Raw genomic sequence first — 19,375 nt, 5'->3', positions numbered from 1 at the left:
GGCTTTTGTGTCCTGTTTTGCTTTGTAGCTTAAACTTCAAAATGATGTAAGTATTTCACATGCTGATAAACCCAAACTAAAAACTTAAAAGAGCAGCCATTCAAAATCAAACAAGATTAAACAAAGGACTCTCCACGTGTCTGTGGCTGCACTGCAAATGACTTTTCGGCATGCTCATCTAATGCTCAGCCCAGGAGTCCACACTAGTGACAAGGCCACTGGAAATGTAACTCTGACTATCTTTCCAGTGTGGGGTAGGATGATTGGAGGCAAGGAAGATATTTTGTTAGAAAGAGAGACTTTTAGGGGTGTGGCAGCTCATACCTGCAACCCCAGCTCTGGTAGGCTGAGACAGGAGGATTGCTGGAGTGTGAGGCCAGCACAAGCTACATAGTGAGTCCCATGTCAGTCTGGGTTACAGAGTATGCTTCTATGTCAGTAAAAAGGAAAACAGAGGCCAAAGCGATGGCTCAGTGGGTAAAGTGCTTGCTGACTGCCAAGGCTGAGGACTGAGGTTGTCCCTGGTACCCACAGGTAGGAGAGAATCAACCCCTGAAAGCTCTCTGATCTACACACACTAAATAAGTGTAATAGGTTTTGTGGGGGAAAAAAGAGGCAGAAAACAACAATTAAAAACAAAAAGCAAAAACTGAATACAAACAAAAGGAAAGGCTCTGAGGAGCTAAGACTCAGGAGTTGTGTCAGACCCTCAATCATCATACACTGTGAATGTGTGACACAAGCCACCGTCTGTCTCTGTCTCTACATGGTCCCCAAAGACTACTTCAGAAAACTCAGTCCCCAAGAAGGTGCTGGGGGATGGGGCCCGATGAGAGGCTATGAGGTCACAGGACTCTGAGCCCCTCCCCTTTCACACTCCCCTTTGTTCCAAGGATGGCAGGGCCAAGGCTCCCAACAGATGACAAGGTCAAGCAAGGCTGTTGTCATCCACAATTGTTTCATGTAAATCTCACCAAACCTCTTAACAGGCCTAATTGAAGCCATAAGAAATAGGCTAGGGTTGGCCACTCTGAGTGAGGTGGGAAAAGGGAGAGGGGAAGGGGGAGGGGGAGGGGGAGAGAAAGTACAGGGGAAGGAGGAGGGGAGAGGCTTCAGCATTGGCCCCATGTCTGAAATATTTCCATTATGTTTGTGGCCTTGCTGGGGACTAGGGAGTGCCACCAAGTCAAAGCCACCTCCAAGCAGACATGAGAGGGACAATGGGTGGCTTGCATGATTCCTGAGGGCCACTTTGCTCTGCCTGGAGAGTCTGGCCTGCAGAGGCTGGATGTGATGTCAGGCCTCTGACACAGTGGAATTTTCTTTCTGACTTTGGCTTCCATGAGCCATTGCCACATTGAAAGTCTTCTTTGGTCTCTGCAAAAGGAACCCTGAGAACAAACTGGAGTCCAACTCAGCCCTCCCCTCCACAGACTCAACATTCTGAGTGTCTCCTCTCAAACTACAAGGTCAGCAGGTCCTTACCTGCCTCCCATCATGGCTTCCTTCCACCCATGCATCTAAGAAACACACAAAGCCAAGCTGAGGAGCTCTGTACCACAGAGGGGGTGTGGGATGGAGAACCAGGGTGAGGTTAAACCTGCTGGGCTGTTCCAAGAACCCTTACCAAGGTTCCTCTGTGGTTCAAAATATGCCCTGTGCCACCAGAGTTCTGTTTCAAGCATGCCCTGTTCTGCTGACACTTAGCTGAGATACACATGCATTTCTATCATCATTGACCCAAAGCAAGGAAGGCGCTTTTCATACTTATAAATGGGGTAACTGGTAGCTAAAGGAGTCCCCTGAAAGTCAAGCTATATACAAAGGAATATCATGTTCTAGAATGTTCCTTCCATCTCCTCCAAATCTCCTGCTCCACTTCTTTCACCCATCATCCAAAGGAAGCTGAACCTCTAAAGCCAGAAACCTAAAGCCTGGTAGAAGAATTTGTAGCCACAGGACCATCCTTCCTCAGAGTTCCCACTAACCTTTATTGTGCTTTATTTTGTATTTTTGCTTTTGTTTTTGAGACAAGGTGAGAAGGCAGATTTACCACTCCAAATCTGGAATCCAGGAAGTTTTACAAGGGAACGAGGGTTCCTCATGAAGTTCACAAAGCAGCAGGCCACCCTCAGTTCCCACCATCTCTAGGCTGGTGCCCCACCCCTACCCCACTGCCACCTGCAGAGCCCAGTGTGCTCTGCTGTCTTCTGGGTTTAAAGGAACAGAACTCACAGTCCTGAGAAGGAGGCTCAAAAGAAACACATGGAGACAAAAGCTTCTCTTCTGTCTATTTTATAAACAATAACGCTTCCTACAGTGTTCAAATAAATAATCCCTGAGCGGAGTTAACTCTGAATGCTTTTGAATATTCATGGAGATTTCGAATGCATTCCTGCTCCAGAAGAGACTCTTAAGAGATGTTGCTGGTGCTGTCCCTCTTGCACTGAGTTTAGGACCATTTCTCTGTCTGATGCCATGGACTTGAGAACTGTGGGAGGGAGGTGTGGGAGACCTTCTTCTCAGAGACTAAAGCATCGACCAGGGGGGTTGATGCAACTGACAGGTGAGGAAGCCTGCTGGCCCCTAGGTGGGAAGAGAAGGGCCCCTTCTCTGAGGGGTCAAGCAAAGGGCAGCATTCAGATCCTGTGGATGTGGAAACCAGCACTAAGGCCCTGGCAGGAGCAGGGGGATCTTTCAGGCCTGCCACTGTTAGCTTTACTGAGATGCCAAGATTATCCATGGATGCGCAACAAGCCTGGACCAGATTAGCATTTCAATGCAACTCTAAAGCAGATGGCTCTCCCCAAGTGGTGGCGGTAGGGGGGAGGGGGGTGCAGTATCCAATCCATGAGCCCTGAACAGAACAAGACTGGGGTATGGTGAGGGGGTCCACTCGGCCTGGTAACTTCAGCCCAGATGGATCTCTTCTCTAGCCTTCAGCCTGGAAGTCCCACCACACTCTCTCTTGAGGGTCCAGTTTAGGACTGCAGGAGGTAAACTTCCCAGCGCTCAAAAATCACAGGAGCCCACTCTTGTAGCAAATCTCTTTTCCCTCTTTCCATGTGGTGTGTGTGTGTGTGTGTGTGTGTGTGTGTGTTTTGGGGGGGCACACACACCATACTTGCCCTTCTTTGAAGAAACTGCATATCTATAGCAAAAACCTGCATTATTGACCTTGGAGGAGGACAAGGACTGTGGAGAGATGGAATGTTGTCCTCTGACAACCAAATTCATCTTGGACTGTGTAAGCTCTTTAACAGCCATTTATTTTTGACCTGTCTCAAGTCCAATGTTCTCATGGCTATTAGGTAACTATATCATATCACCAAGCTTTGCAGAATTCCACCTGAACCAATCCGAAAGATGGGATGTCATAAGGTAACATCTGAGATGCAGAGGATGTCCCCTCCTGACATCTCCAACTGACATAATTGTCAAATGTATTGACTCACAACTTCCTTGTGGCTATGAAGGTCATTTAACTGCCCCCACAGTGGAATGTGTCATTCAGGGCAACCCAAACCCATGTTCCAAAGCTGTTATCACTTTTATTTAGCTCAGAATAACAGGTTTTTAAATGTTTCCTTTAAAGCAGGTCAAGGAGCTGGGGAGATGGCTCTCCAGCACAGGTTGCTCATCATAAGGACCTGAGTTCGGTTCCCAGCACCCATATGGTGGCTCACATCTGTCTGCAATTCCAGTTCCAGAAGACCCACTGCCCTCTTCTGGTTATCATGTGCATCTACATACATGTACATACAACTACAAGCATATACACATAAATAAACAATAAATCTATAAAGCAGAGTCAATGTTCTTTGTAAAAAAGCTTACACATTTATAAATGCATGTGGGTATATTTTAAGCCTTGCTCTTTTTCTATAGAATTCTAGTTAATGGAAGGCCTGTAATAAACAACCTGCCAGAAACCCAGGTGAGTGATAGCCTTACTATTAGGCCCTTTCATCTATGGAGAGAAGTCAGGGCCACAGGGTGCTCTGATAGAGCAGAATCCCCAGTGGCTGGAAGGAGAAGCTCATCTGATGGATAGGAGGCCACTTCAGGTCAGCGAGTGGAGGTTGATTCCGGAAGGAATAGATTGCTGGGGCCCACAAGGCACCAAGGAGGGCTGCAAAGTGTGGTTGCCAGGGCAACCTCACCCCCAGAAAGGCCCTCCTGGGGAATGACGTGGCAAGAGCCTCCTTCTTGCATCTACCCAGAACATAAGGGAGTTTGGAGAAGAGAAAGGAAGATGGCAGGGGGCTGGGTCTCCCTAGGGGAGGAATCAGTTCCCTCCAGTAGAACCCAGGGGGCAGAGCCAGGACCAAGGAAAGAAATTGGAATATGACTAGGCAGAAATGTCAGACTCACGCACTGACAAGAGTGGGCAGTCCTCACGGATGGGTCCTGACCTGAACCATTAAGACATCACCTTCAGCCCCCACAACCATCCCGAGCCTGCATCAGAGAGGAGTCAATGGTGAAGAGGTGCCTATATTCGGAAGAATGGAACAGAGTGATGCAGGACTCCCCTAGGAGGGTGGGCAGACACCACAGGGAGCAGATCAAATCCCAGGGATGTCATTCCAACAGCACTGCCCAAGGCTTGGGACACAGGGGAACAGAGGGCTGGAGGGACACTGACCTCCACGGAACTGGAAGTGGTATGAGCAAGGCCTTTCCATCTCTTTCATCTTCCCCAGGGTAACATCAAGAGCTGGTGTCCCTGCTCACAGGGTGGGTACACTCGATACTTGTGTAGTGACCAGAAAGCTTGTCTGCAGAACAGTGTGACGATGCCTAGGCATGAATCCACTCTGTAGACGTGCCCAAAAGTGCCTCAGCATGGCAATATAGAAAGCAATTGGGCCCTAGTTGACTATGAAATTGCAGGGCCACACTTCTGTGTGCTGGCCACTGTGGCACAGATGCCACAGGTCACAGCCATTGCTTCTCTGTGGCAGATCACATTAAGCTCGGAGAAAATCTCTTAATTCTGATGGCCATGAGGCAGTCCTGCCCTTATCCTTGGATTCCTAGCCTCCCTGTTCCTCCCCACTGATGTCAGGGCCCACCACCTGCACTCTGCAGCCACTGCCTACAAAACAGTGATGTCGTCTCCCATCTGCACCCTAAGACGGAGAAAAAAGGAAAAAACTCAGAAAACAGTAGACATAGCTACCAAGTGGATGAAGCCACTGGGAATGTGGAGATGTTTGCTACCATGAAAGTCTAAGTAATGCAAGTGATATTAGTCATTATTACAAAAGCACTATCTTAGTGTCGTTCAATTCACTCGTCTCTCATCCCTCCCTCTGTCTCCCTCTCTCTCTCCCTCTCTCTCTGGGAACCCTCGTTGATATCAATGGATAGCAGAGAATTAAGCCTGAACAGCTGACCCCCTGCCTCCACGCCCCTCCGCACCCCAAAGTGCTGGGACAGAGGACTGTAGCACTACCCCAGCTTCAGCCCTCTCCCCTCACTTCCAGGGTTCATCGTCATTCCAACTTAACTGGAGTTAGAATTACTTAGGAGACACACCTCTGGGTATGTCTGTGAGGATGCTTTCAGAAATGTTGAACTGAGTGGGGAACACCCTCCCTCAACTTGGGAGGCACCTTCCAACTAGGAGCCCTGGCAGGAAGAGATCTGAAAAAAAGGCAGGCTGGCCTTGAAATCCTGGTCCTCCTAAGGCTGCCTCCTGAGTGTGGGGCTGACACCACACCCAGTTTCTGCTGTGCTGGGGATGGAGCCCATGGTGTGCCAAGCTAGCAGTCTGCCCACTGAGCTGCATCCCAGCCCCAGGCCATCTCCTTTTCCCATGGACTCTTGTCAACAACCCCGTTATGTTTGTTACATTTCTGGAGTGAAAATCACCCTTATAATGTTTTACAAAACGAATGAAAAACGCCATCCATTTCACGCCTGCATCATCCCTGGCAGTCCAAAATTAGCATAACAAATGTTCTGAAGGAACTCCTAAAAGAGACGCTGAGCAATCTTTCACCAATATCCAGGAGCCCGTCTCTGTGGCGCCCTGACAATGGGTGGCGACATCTTCTTTAATCCAAACTGGGATGTTCTCGGGAGAAGCAGCATTGTACAGACATCTGCCTGGAGACACTGCCCCATCCCACCACCCCCCATGTAGCAGGGACTGGCTCCTTAGACCCTATAGCCATCGAGGTCCTTGGAGTAAGTACCTGTCTGTGTTACCTCTAACTGGAGCCATAGGAAATCCCACTTTCCACACACTGCTTTCATCCTGACCCCCTCCCCCCACTCACCCTCATTCATCATCGCAGTGAGGCCTCCCTGACTCAGAGGAAGCAAAGGGGCCATGGGGCCTTCAGGCCCATTGGCAGCACCTGCTGCTCCTGTAAGTGAAACAGAGAAGCCATCCAGGCCTCAGGAGACCCATGTCACCAACACTCCAAACAACTTCCAGCAACCTGGGGGTCTGCTTCACACAGACCCGAGCTGTGTTTCCTAGTGGGGTCTCAGAACACCAGTCCCTGAACTCAGGGCAGGGACAGGTTTAGGAGAATCAGATGCCTCTCTGAGCATGAAGTAAAACCATGGCAGAGGCAGCTGAGGGGCAGCCGGCCCCCTTTGGGGTGGAGTATCAGCGGCCCAAGGTCTCCTCACAATACCGTGCTTGTACCGCCACTCTCTGTACCATCCCAGAGAGAGGCACAGGCAAAAACCGTTGCCTTGAAACTAAGTCATCACCAGAGCTTAGATGCCAACTTGCTATTTTCCACTTGTGAAGACAGCAAACACACAGTCTGCGCCAGGTCTGAGCTGAGGAGCCAAGTGGACCTCACAGATGAATAACCAGATTCACCTTAAATGATGCCTTCCCAGAAGGCACCGGGGTGGTGTTTTGAGCTCCACAACAGTGGGGCCAGCAGGAGTCGTTATGGGGGTTCTTTAATTTTGAAGGAATATTTTCTTTGCACCTGTGGGTGTGTGTTTATTTCCTTATTTGTATCGGTACCTGTGTGTATGCATTCATGTGTATGCATATGGAGGCCAGAGGATAAGTTTAAGTGTCATTCCTTAGGAGCCATTGACCTTGTGTTTTGAAACAAATCTCTAGCTGTGTCTTAGTTACTTTTCTGTTGTGATGACAAAACGCCATGACTGAGGTGGCCTATGGAAGGACGAGATTATTTTGGCGTGTGGATCTTGAGAGTGGCATGGCTCTAAAGCGGCAAGCATGGTGGTGGGAGCCAGAAGTTGAGAGCTCATGTCTTCAACTGTAAGCCAGAAGCAGAGAGTAAACCAGGCATAGGGCAAGCTATAAAACCTCAAAGCCTACTCCTAATGATGCATTCCCCCAGCAAGGCTGGACCCCTAAAACTCCCCAGACAGCAACACCGACTGGTGACCAATGTTCCAATGCCTGAGCCTTTTTGGGAGATGTTTCCCATTCAAACCACCACACAAGGGGACCTTGACCTCATTGCAGGCAAAGCTGGCTGACTAGGGAGCCCCAGAACCCCTTCTGCCTCCACCTCCTGAGTACTGGGATTTATACGTAGGAGCCACCATGCCTGATGTGTCATGTGGGTGCTCAGGCTAAAATGCAGGTCCTCCTGCTTGCAAGGTGAATGGTGTATTAACTAACCACCTACCCACTTAGGGAACTTGTTTGTGACAGTCTTGCCAGCCTGGAACTGGCTGACCTCAAACTTGTACATCCTCCTGCCTCTGCCTCCCAAAGGCTGGGATAACAGGTGTGTACCCCACTCCTGGCAGGGGTTCTCCCACAGTGCTAACTGTTATCATCAGCTCCTGCTCATGTTCTATGAAGAGCGCCAAATAAAGCACAGAGTTGAAGGCAATGGGTCACAGATGGCCTGAGATTCACATCCTCCAGGGTCCATGTCCCTGAAGCCAGAAGGGAACAGACCCATCCTAATACCAATGCTGCTGCCATCTCTCACTGATTGAGATCAATTTGTCCTTATTAAAGTCATGGCTGGCTGAGATTTCTCTCTCCTGAATAAATACCATTTCTTAAATACCAAACCTCTGAGGCGTATTCTCAAAATGTTAACAAGAGATGGAGAAGACTCACAGACTAACAGCATCTCATGCACTGTCACAGTGCCCACCACAACCCTGCGTCTAGACAGTTCTCAGGGACATGAGCTAACAGGGAGCTCTGCAGCTAGTGTGTGCAGATTCAAGGTGTCTTTGCAATGCTTACTACTGTCAACTTGACAGGATCTAGAATCACATGGAACATTCTGGAAAGTATGAGAGGCAGGGAGGGAGAAGGCTGACATCTACTCAGTGTCTTCTGTGAGTCACACAGGAAGACAAGTGCCCAGCTACTTGATTGTAACCTGGGACCTCTGCATGCTTAACCTCCATGAACTATATTTGAGGTCAGCCAGTGAGGTTGGAATGAAATGGGACCCAAATGCCACACTGTGTCAAACACAGGCCCCTCTGTCTCTGGAGAGAGACTGAAGCTAATGACACTCTGTAGTTTTTGGTAGAGATGGAGTCCCCACTATGTCCATGACATTCAAACTGTGCAGCACCTGGGGATCCTGGGTATATCTGTGTCCAAGTGATTGCCTCCTTTGTCCCACGCCCATTTCCCCTGTACAGTGAAGGTCTCCGGCAACAGGGCTATAGTGGTTATTTTTCTAAATGTTATGACAAAATAACTAACAAAAGCAACTTAAGGGTCAGAGAGATGGCTCAATGGATGAAGGTGCCACCACCAAAACTAATGTCCAACCCTTGGGACCCACACAGTGGAAGGAGAGAACAGATTCTTGTGGGTTGTTCTCCAACCTCCACACCCATACCCACATATACACACACAAACAAACAAATAAATATAACATGTAAAGCAATGTGAGGGAAGTGTTAGTTTTGGATCACAGTTCAAGGGGCCCCTTCTTCATGGTGGGGAAGGCATGATGCCAGGAGCGGGGGTGGGGTGGGGGTGGGGATGGCTGGTCACATCCCACTCATAGGGGGCAGCAGTTCTCTATCCAGTCCTGAATGCCAGTCTGTGAGATAGTGATGCCCACATTCAGGATCTTCTCTCCTTAGTTAAATGTCTATAGAGGGGTTGAGGAGATGGCTCAGAGGGTAGAGAACCTATGTGCATGTCTGAGGAACAGAGTTCAATTCCCCACCACCCATGAAAAAAGCCAGGCCCAGAGATGCACATATTCAATGGCAGTGCTGGGAGGTGGAGACTGGACAATCACTGGAGCTCCCTAGCCAGCCAGGCTAGCCAGATCTGTAAACTCCAGATTCAGTGAGAACTTATGTCAAGAAACAAGGTGAAGAGAATACAGAGAACTGACTGCTTTCTGCCTTCTCGTGTGTACACCGATACACAACACAAGCACACACCAAAAACAACAACAAAACCTCATAGACACACCCAGAGGCGGTCCCTAGCTGATCCTAAATCCCACTGAGTTAAGAATCTAGACCAACCACACTCTCATCATTTGCATTTTACAAGCCCCTCCTCTTGTACACCTGGCTCTGAGGTGCTCCATGATCGCACCACCCCCTCGTGGTAGGTATGAGAAACTACATGAAGCTGTGAGCAGGCAGTTCCTTGCCCGGTAGCTGTCCACCCAGTTCCCTTTCCTGAGGGTCCAGGTCTAAGACTAGACACTAAGATCACAGAGACAGAAGATGCTGCTGTGCCTCAGCTGCAGAAACTGAGTCATGGACTATTCATAATCCGCAACATAGATCAAACGTGCATAGCAAGCAGTCGGTGCCTGCAAAGGTAAGTCTGAAGAGAAACAGGAATTTCCCTGGCCAGTGAGATTGGGACATGGGGTCCCACTTGGCAGCAGAGCATGGGGTCTCTCTCACTTGGCTACAGAGCTCCTGCCTCATTGAGCACTCAAGGAGTCACCTGCTTCTAAGAGATCCTGTCCCTAGACACAGTGGTGGCAGAGAGTGGCAGAGACACTCTGATAAACAGGGGCTTATCTGTGAGGATATCAGAGCCAGGCCCAGGGGATTCACAAGAAGCTGGTGGCCCATTTGTATCCAGATCCAGGAAGGAAGTGGCTAGGGGCCAGGCTTGGCTTTGGCATCTGAATTTGGGCTGGGCTGCAGCCTCCAGAATCCTGGAGAGACTGAGGTGTTCCTTTCGGAGTGCCAGAGACGTATGAGGATTGAGTAGGTACCCAGACCTTCTGGGAAGCTGGGGTAGGATGAGGAACAACAGAGGTGACTGGGCCAGAGAGATGGCAGACCAGACCCCCCCCCAGAGATTCCAAAACTATCTGCTCTTCAGCAACACCTGGAAGACCATGGAAGGATGGGAAGAGGAAATGTGAGATTATCTTTCAAAACCCCAAATCAAATTTTGGTTCATTTATGTCACACATTCAGGTAGCTGGCTAAAGGAAATCCTTCACACTGGTTGTAAGTCACCCCATTCCTGGCCCACACACCACACCCGTGCCGGCCAAGTTTCACACATGGCTCTTGCCCAAGTGTACAGAAAAAGTGGCTGGTGGTCCTCCTTGATCCCTTCTGGTTAAACATGACTTAGAAAGACATGGACTCTGCTCATTTGTCACAATCCTGAACAAGTGTGTCAGGCTCTGGTTAACCACCATGCAGTGTCCATGCTACCGTGTTACCTGCATCTGCCACAGCCAGGCATATGGTCCCCTGAAAGTAGACTGAGTAGACATCCCTCCAGGGAGCAATGGGCATATTTTAACATCTGCCTGCTTGCCTCCAGTTACTGTTGAGTTCTGACAGATGTGGACTGCAGAGTACAAGCTCCTTCAGTACAAACCCATAGACAAGCTCCTTCTGCCTGGGTATCCTCCCCGACAGCTCACCTCCCCCTTCCTCACCTCTCCTGAGTGGCTCAGGGTTTCCCTGTGTGACAAGCTAGTCCCTCACTGGGGGCATTGGCCTGCAGCAGCCTCAGGGGCAGGCCTTGTGAGAATGTGTGCTAATCATGTGACTGGACACCCCCACACCTGCAGGACTGTGATGAAGGACCACCGCTCTTGGCAATGAGTTTTCCCAGCTGCCTCCAAAGTGCCTGGCCCCTGGCCGTCCTCTGAAACAGAAGTTTCCCTGCAAATCTTTAGGATTCCATCTTTACTTCTATTCCCAGAGCTCTGGGAATAGAATATTATACTGTGCCCTAAGGCCCTTCCAGATGTGGTCCTTGTGCCCTTCCTTTCTCTCAGGTACTGTCCCGAGAGGCCGCTGTGTGTTTCTTCTTCCTCTGGAAATCCATGCTCGGATCCTGAATGTGGTTACTCCTCAGTCCTCTTTGTCCTGACCTTGGCTTCCCTCTGGCAGCTGCTGCCTCTTTGCTAGCATTCCTCTGGGTAGCCTTGAACACCACTTCTCATGCAGGCCAAGCCATTCCTGCCACACCGAGGATGCCAGGTCAGGACGATTTGGAAGGTCCTTTCCAGGCCCCAAGTTGTCCCTGCTCCCACCCAGCATCTTTACTTCTGTTGTCCAATCTTCCTTTCACTTGGGCTGCGCTCCCTTTACTGGTGGACCATCGTCAGCTATCCATCCCCGTTTTCAGTGTGAAGTGCTTACATGCAAAGAGGAAACTGTGTGTGTGGTGTGGGGTACCTCTCAACATGGAACTTGTTCAGGTGCTGCTGCTGGGGTGGGACATTTGCAGGAGGTTCTATCTACAAAGGTGCCAGCTCACACCCGGGTTCTGAGGCATGGGTGCGCTTGAGAAAAGGACAGAGGCTTGAGTGGCTGGAGTGAGGGTGAGAGGGAAGTGAGTGAGCTGGGAGGGGGTCATCGGAGAGAGTACAAATGTAGCAACTTTGTGACAAATGAAGGGAAGGGAGACTTTATTCTGGCTTACATTTTGGAGGCGCAGTGCATCATGGTGGGGAAGGCATGGCAGCAGGAGCAGGAATGTGGTGTGTCTGGATACATTGTGTATGTAGTCAGGAAGTGGAGAGAGATGAACACAGGTACTCAACTCACTTTCTCCTTTTCAATCAGTCTGGAACCCCAGACCATGGGATGGTGTCCCCCACATTCAGGTTGGATCTCCCCTCCCCAATTAACCCAGTCTAGACATCTCTTCAGCCATGCCCAGGGGCTTGTCTTCTTTGTGAGTCTAGATTCTATCAAGTTGCCCATCACTACTAAGCAGCGCAGGAACGGACTTTGTGAATGACACCCAGATCTACCCAGCACTCAGGATACAAGGTAATAGGACTCAGGTCCAATTTCTCACTTCTTAAAATTCCATTTCCATTGTCCTGTATCCCATACATTGACAGTGGGCTCTATGATGTGTCACAGAGCTCAGACAACTCATTCACAGTTTAAGATCTCATCCACACTGCCAACAGTGGCATGGTGGCTGACTCTCACAATGAATGGTTGATTTCCATCCTTCTTCTGCTATGCTGGACATGCACATAGAATTAGATCCAAAACCCTGGCAAAGCCTATGGCCCTGCTCATTTCCAACCACAGGTGCAGGCCTTTGCACCCTCCCTAGCTGGCTGGCCTTGCTGCACCAAAACCAGACACATGCTAACCCCAGGGCCTTTGCACAAGCCACCAGCTCCAACCTTCCTTTTGTCAGAGACCCAAAAGATCCCTCCCTTCTCTCCTCCCTTTCTCCTGGACTCTGCTCTGGTGTCACGAAGGCTATCTGGGGTACCAGCCTCCATTTCACTCTGCTGTCCCATCGTGCTTTGCTTTCCTTGCTGTTTAGCAGATCTGGCATACAGTACATGTCTGTTTACTCGCTGGCTACCTGTCTGCCTCATGTACTCTTAGTGGGAGCAGGGTGCAGCCTGGCTGGCCTCATCTCCCCCACCACCTGTAAGCAGCATCACTGTCTCTCAAGGTGTAGTACGAATTGGCCTGGCTGAGATAGCAGATTCAACTCCGATTACTTTTCATCATAAATATGTATCGTCTGCCAGTCACATTTTGGGTAGTTTGGGCTCCTGTCCCTCTTCTAGAAATACAACTTCAACTCCCCTGTTTCTATGGGAACACAGAGCCTGAATCCCAAATAAGACTTGCAGAATTTTGGAGAGCAGAGACATAGAAATGAGTGGCTTCCCCAGCTACATGCCCTTGGCGGGAATAGCAGGCTGCCAGCCAGCAGGGCCAACAGACTTCAGACTGCCACACTCTTGCCTGACTCTAGACCCCGGGCTGCTGTGATGGACAAGAGATACATATTTCAGGACTTGAGAGATGATGGCTACCACGTGAGGACCCGAGTTTGATATCCATATCTCACTTTGTAAAAAGTGAGGGTGTAGTGGCATTGATGGGTGCACAGCAGGTAGGCCCCTGGGGTTCTGTGGCCTGCCAGCCCAGCCTAACTTACAGATTCAAGATCAAGTCATAGACCTGGTCTCAAAATATAGGGTAAACGGTATGTACTGAGGAATGACACACATAATCACGAGCACCCATGCATACATGAACCAGCAAATGAATATTCATACACACACACACACACACACACACACATACACACACAAGTATTTTAGTCACATATCTGGCCTTTACCTCCATTCTTAGAGCAGAGCTCTTAACACCCTTCTCTAGGCATAAGCATAAATATGAGAATGAGAGAGGAACAGCTTAGTTCAGTATCCTAGGCTGAGGCTAATGCAGGGCCAACAGCAGATCAGGGCTGGGGTTTTCAGCTTTCCCCTTCAGGACTGGAGGCTGCACCGATTGCACTAACCAGTGATATATAGTCAACTATGCCATGCTACCAATAAGATGACAGGAAGAAAGGCACTGGGCCATAGCTCCTAGTAGGAACAGGCTAAACGGAGTCCTGGCTAGATTTACACAGAAACTCTCCAAGAACAGCTGTGCATGGGCACATGTGTGTCCAGGTTCAGTCCCTTGTGGACTTTGCTAAGGCCAGCTCATACCATGTAGGATATAGCCAGGAACACTGCAGTGGGGTGTCTTGGGACCCTGCTTATGACCTCACAAAGAGGAAAGTCCCTAGAGAAAACAAAGTGACCTCAATCTTAAAACAAATATACATGATACCAGTGGCATGTGGTACCCCTGAACCTTCCACAAGGAAAGACATTCTAAACCCCTGGAGAAAGGGGGCCTAGAATAGCCTGGAAGACTTTATTCATTTTCAAGCAAACCACAGAACCATGATAGCACCCCAGTGCCTAGTGATTGTCATCACTGGCCAGTCCCTAGGCTGAGCAGTTGCTTTAAAACACAACGAGTACAAAGGTTACAGGGTTCCTGGTCACCAGCAAAGGGCTTTACCCTCTGATCCCATATGACAAGAAAAACCTTTCTTCTCTCTCTTCCTGATCGCTTAACATAGGAGCCTGGCCTGAAGCTTCATGCGAAACCTACCACTCTACAGCGGGATGTGTTACGAGATGTGGCTTGTCCAGCTGAACATCAAATGCCACCCTCAACTGAAAAAGTCAAGCCCACACAGCCATACCCTATGTGTTCCTTTTGCATGAACTGTCCAGAAGAGAAGGTTCTGTTGAGGCAGGAAGTGGATGAGTGGCTGTCTACGGGGTGGAGAAGGGGCTGGAAATGGCACTTCAATGGTAACAGGACCTCTTTTGGGGGTGATGGCAGAGTTCTTAGCCAAATGGGAGACATAGCTAAGCAACATTCTAAATGCCCTTAATGCCACCAAATTGGCTTAGTCAAATCTTTTTAAATGGTTAAGGTGCTAACTTTTGTGTTCTACCAATTTTCCCTGATTTATTAACAATTATGAACTCAGCTGTGTGTTCCCAGAAGGTCATGTGCCAGGCAAGGCCGAGTGGAGGTTGTTCTCTCTCCACGCCAGGATGGTAGAGGGGGAGAAAGCGAAAAGCCCCTGCCCATCAACTTCCCACTCTCTGAGCTAGTCAGCACTTTTCAACAGTTGCATAATTGAAAGTGGCCTTACTTCATTGCCTTTCTAGAACCTTCTACAGAGATGAGTCTCTGCATTATTCCCACTTTTTGGTCTAAAGGAAGCAGGCTTCATGGCAGGCAAATGGAACCACCCAGAGTGTTATGCAGCAACAATGCAGTGTAGCCTCCCACCCCCAGTCCCCAGGTCTGGGGCCACAGTCATTGGCCCTACGCAGCTTCCCATGCCCCAGAGCTGTAGCCTGCCACAGTGGAATTGGGAGCTCTGTTTACCTGAAATGGAGTCTGGCTGTTGTAGTTTTTCAATTCCTTGTTTCCACCCCGAAACAGCAGCACTCTGGCACAGCTGTCCTGCAAATGGAAAAGTAGAAATCCACTTGTGAGCTGGTGGCATGGACTTTATCCAGAGATGTAAGGTTGCCAAGTTCAGGCTCACAGGAAGACTGGGGCCTATGCCTGCAAAGTTAAAAGGGTGTGGAGTGGTAGTGGGGGTGGAGGTGTTGGTAAAGGGATTACCATGTAAGCATGAGGACCTGAGTTTGAGCCCCAGAACCCATGTAAAAACGTCAGGTGCTGGGACTGGAAAGATGGCTCAGAGGTTAAGAGTGGGTGTTGCTCTTGCAGAAGACTGAAGACTGGTTCCCAGAACCCATGAAGCTGCTTACAAACACCTGCAGCTCTTGGGCAACCCCTCTCTGTCTCCTTCAGTCCTTTGCCTAAATTCTCACAGGCATTCCTACAAAAGGCTAGGAATAAACTCCCCTGGCCCTGTCATCCATGCCCACCTAGGCAGCACCCGGGAAGAAACCCAGAAAACATTTCTACTTATCTACAAAGGGGCTGTTTCCAACACCTATATGAACTAACCCCAGAAGGTCCACCCATCCTTTCAATGATGGCCAGGCTGCAAAGACAGAATTCATTCTGCCACAGCAGCTCTGGCTTGAGTAGAGATCCAACATTCCAGTTGGGCAGGTTAAGAGTCTGGCTAAGGGACCACCCCTCGGAATGGCAGGTAACCCCTAAGAATGAGGGTTCACTTTAAGCCATGTTAAAGAGATGGAAGGAATAATTATCTCTTTAATGAGATACTATACTTTCCCTTCCCAGAATTCTCTCTACCTAGCAGAGTCCCTAAGATCCTCCATGTGATTGTGTTGAGTCTGCTCTCCTTTCACATTTGGGCCTCAAAAGGCACAGCTTTCTCCTTTTCTTCCTGTCTGTCTCTTTCCTCTGGATGCTGGCCAGAGCCTGAGTATGCTTTCTTTTGGTACACTGGGCTTTCTTTCTCTTTCTCAAGCTTGTTCCCCATCATGCAGCTGCTTGTCCTTCATGTCTGACCTCCATACATGGATTTTCCCTTCTCTCCATGCTCCCTCAGGCAGCGGTGGAGATTCACAGCTCTCCTGCCCTGGGGACTTTCTTCTAAACTCTAATAAAGGCTTCCATTTGAGTGGGTTGTTACATTCTTTTATTAATGAAACTAAGAACCCCAAGAGGGGACCCTGATTTCTCTGATATCATCGGACAACCCTAGCAGGGCTACCCTAAATTCTTAGTTAACAATTCCAGTCAATCAGCTACTTCAAACTAAAGAGCCAGGGGTTTCTGTGGCTTACTGACAGTTATACTTCAACACATGTGTGTATATGTGTGTGTATGAGTACGTGTGTGAGTGTGTGTGAGTGTTTCTGCACATGTGCATGTGTGCACATGCCTGTGCAAGCATGTGTTCTACACCTCACTGTTCCACCTCACTCGCCTGGCACAGCACTGGGGTGACATGTGTCCACATCACAAGAAGGAAGTAGATGCGTTTGGGAATGCCTTTGTTTGAACTGGATAGGAAGAACGAAAATGAAGGGTTAGGTGATAAAACTAGGCAAGCTGGAGCTTCAGGAGGGTGAGGAAGGCAGCCCTAAGGCATTGATGCATAGCTTAATCATTCTCCTGCACCCTCTTGGATGGTTTGAGTCTTATCTGGCAGGTTTCCAACCTTTAAAAAAAATCAATGAAGTATGAATACATAAGCAATTTATGTTCATCTTCTAAGGACCATTTCACCGCCAGTTTTTCTCTTTGTGCAAATTTTCAGAGACACTTAAAAATTTGTAGTTTCCCTAAGGGGAGTCTTTCTGAGGCCACCCTGCACTTAGCCATGGGTCCTGTGCCTAGGGCTCCATAAGCCGTGGGGACCCACTATCCTGTCCACTTTGCAGGTAAAGGGACAGACTGAGAAATCATGGTCATCCATGCATGTGGGAGGTGGACAGGCCAATGGCCTCACCAGATTCTGGGGATGCAGAATCAAAGCAAAGGGTCATGGTTCCTGTGAGCTTGGAACAGGCAGGGATGGGAGTGGGGGATGAGAAGCAGCCAAACCGGGCTGTTCTGAAGGTCCTTGTGTGGACTTTAAAGGAAGACATGTCTGATGGAGATGACACAGGCAACAGTCAATAGGCTGAGCCCTGGTGTGACAAGAGAAGCTGTGGTCACAGATGGCAGGATCCCCACAGACAGACCAATGAAAAGACACCACAGAAGCAGTAAGGTGTGAGGGAATCATGGGACGACATTTTGGGGCAGGTCTCAGAATTTGCAGTAGGACCCAATTTACAGTGACAGTGAATAATACCATGGTCCTGGGAAGGATATCAGAGCCCTTAGCAGGGATGGGTGAGGGAACAGGTGAGGATGGATCAATATGGGACAGACCTGGACAAGCAGGATGGGAGCCATTTGGAGCTCAGCCTCAAGCTCCGGAGAAAAGGACATCAGTTGCAGGACCATAGGGACTGAGTCTCCTAAGAGGCCACCAGGTGGAGACACCAAGTAAGCAGAGCTCATCACTGTGAGATACTGACAAAGAGTTGCCTACATTCTAGAAGGCACCAAAGTCTGTGGGTAGGCAAAGCCCATGTCCCTGAAGGATAGAATCTGTGTACCGGAAGTATGAGGCATGGACGCCAAGAGGTGCCATTGGGAAGTGGAGTTGGAAATGCCACATGGATAGGGACTGTCTGGAAGGAATAGATGAGATCTGATGGACCATGTCAGGGAGGCATATGACCATCAAAACAGCTTGCATGAGCTGGGGCAAGTGCCACTAGGGAGCTTAGCAGTGATATGTTTCTATTAGCCCTGACGTACTATAGAGAAGGAGAAAACCAGAGTTGCAGTCTATGTTTGTTCAGGACGGCCATCACTGCCACCAAAGCCAACCCAGGACTTCCTATCCTAGCACAGCTACATGAGGCACCATCACAAGAATGTCATAGACATGGGTCATTCATTGTTCAGACATAAGGCAGGATCTCATTTCCAGGTTACATTGTCCTTGAACATAAGCCACAGATCAAAGACACACTCGCTCAGGAAAAGGCTGGCACATGAAGGGTTAAGATAGAAGCATCACCAAGGTGAGTCTGCAACCTTCAGTAGTGTATGCCCAAAAAGGGACCAGGCTAGTTAAAGACCACCTACTTCACATGCTTAACTTGTACCCCCTAAGCTCCATCCAGCCCCCAAAGGCTGCAGGGAATGGAATGGAAGCTGAGCTTTACCACATCCTAACCTGGATCTGCTGACCAGTATGAAGGAAACAGCAGTCAATGATATCCATAAGGCTCTCATCTCAGACTTAGATTTACTTGTAAATCTGACACAGCATGGAATCAGCTGAGAAGGGAGTCTCAGTTGACTTTCCAGATCAGATTGATCTGTAGGAATGTCTGTAGATGAATGTCTTGATTGCAAGTTAGTACAGGAGGGATCAGCCCACTATAGGCAATACCATTCCCTAGGTAGGTGGTCCTGGTCTGTAAGAATGATGTCTAAGCAAGATCCTGAGTGAGCCAGCAATCCACATTCCTCCATAGCTTCTGCTTTAAGTTGCTTTACCTCAATGAACTATGTCCTGGAAGCCAAATAAACCCATTCCAAAGTGCTTCATTACATCACCAGACAGCAGTCCATTCTGAGAGACTCACAGCCATGATACCTATGGGGATGATGGCCCTCAGATGGACCCAGGGAAGTAGCCATGGAATGGACAGACACATGTACCATGAGAAACCAGCAAGGCACAGAGATACACATTGAAAACGCTCCTCTTCACACACATACAAAAGGCATACTACCAAGAGCAGAGTGCATGTTTGTATGTAAGTGCATGTGTTCGTGTGTGTGTGTGTTCATGTGTGTGTTTATCTTCTAGACAAACTAGGCTGCTCTAGTAACCTTTGATATTTAAGTTTTCTCTGATCATTCATTATCCAGGGTGTTGCTTTCTCCCTCTGGAATTCTTGGGAAGCCAGCGTGAGACAAGAGAGCCCAAAGATTAGAATCAATTTGCTGCTTACAATCAAAGCCCTAATTAGTTGATTGCATGAGAGGAAAGAGAATATTCTGATCACAGTGTGTTTTATTAGCAGAGTCCTGATGAAATTGACAAAGCATGCATATC

At 48.9% G+C, this 19,375-nt stretch overlaps 1 protein-coding gene across 1 annotated transcript in view; it reads right to left on the bottom strand.

The window, feature by feature from the left end:
- Positions 1 to 19,375, bottom strand: part of Shank2 (SH3 and multiple ankyrin repeat domains 2) — a 420,233-nt gene that overhangs the window by 299,868 nt on the left and 100,990 nt on the right. Inside the window, exon 10 of the mRNA XM_051193484.1 lies at positions 15,184 to 15,261. Coding sequence (XP_051049441.1) covers positions 15,184 to 15,261 — 78 coding nt within the window. The remainder of the gene's footprint in view (positions 1 to 15,183; positions 15,262 to 19,375) is intronic.

The sequence above is a fragment of the Phodopus roborovskii genome, unplaced genomic scaffold (assembly GCF_943737965.1).
Source record: "Phodopus roborovskii unplaced genomic scaffold, PHOROB, whole genome shotgun sequence".
In the NCBI taxonomy this organism is placed as follows: Eukaryota; Metazoa; Chordata; class Mammalia; order Rodentia; family Cricetidae; genus Phodopus; species Phodopus roborovskii.
Note: the sequence above shows the minus strand (reverse complement) of the source record. Positions and strands in the feature narration are given on the sequence as shown.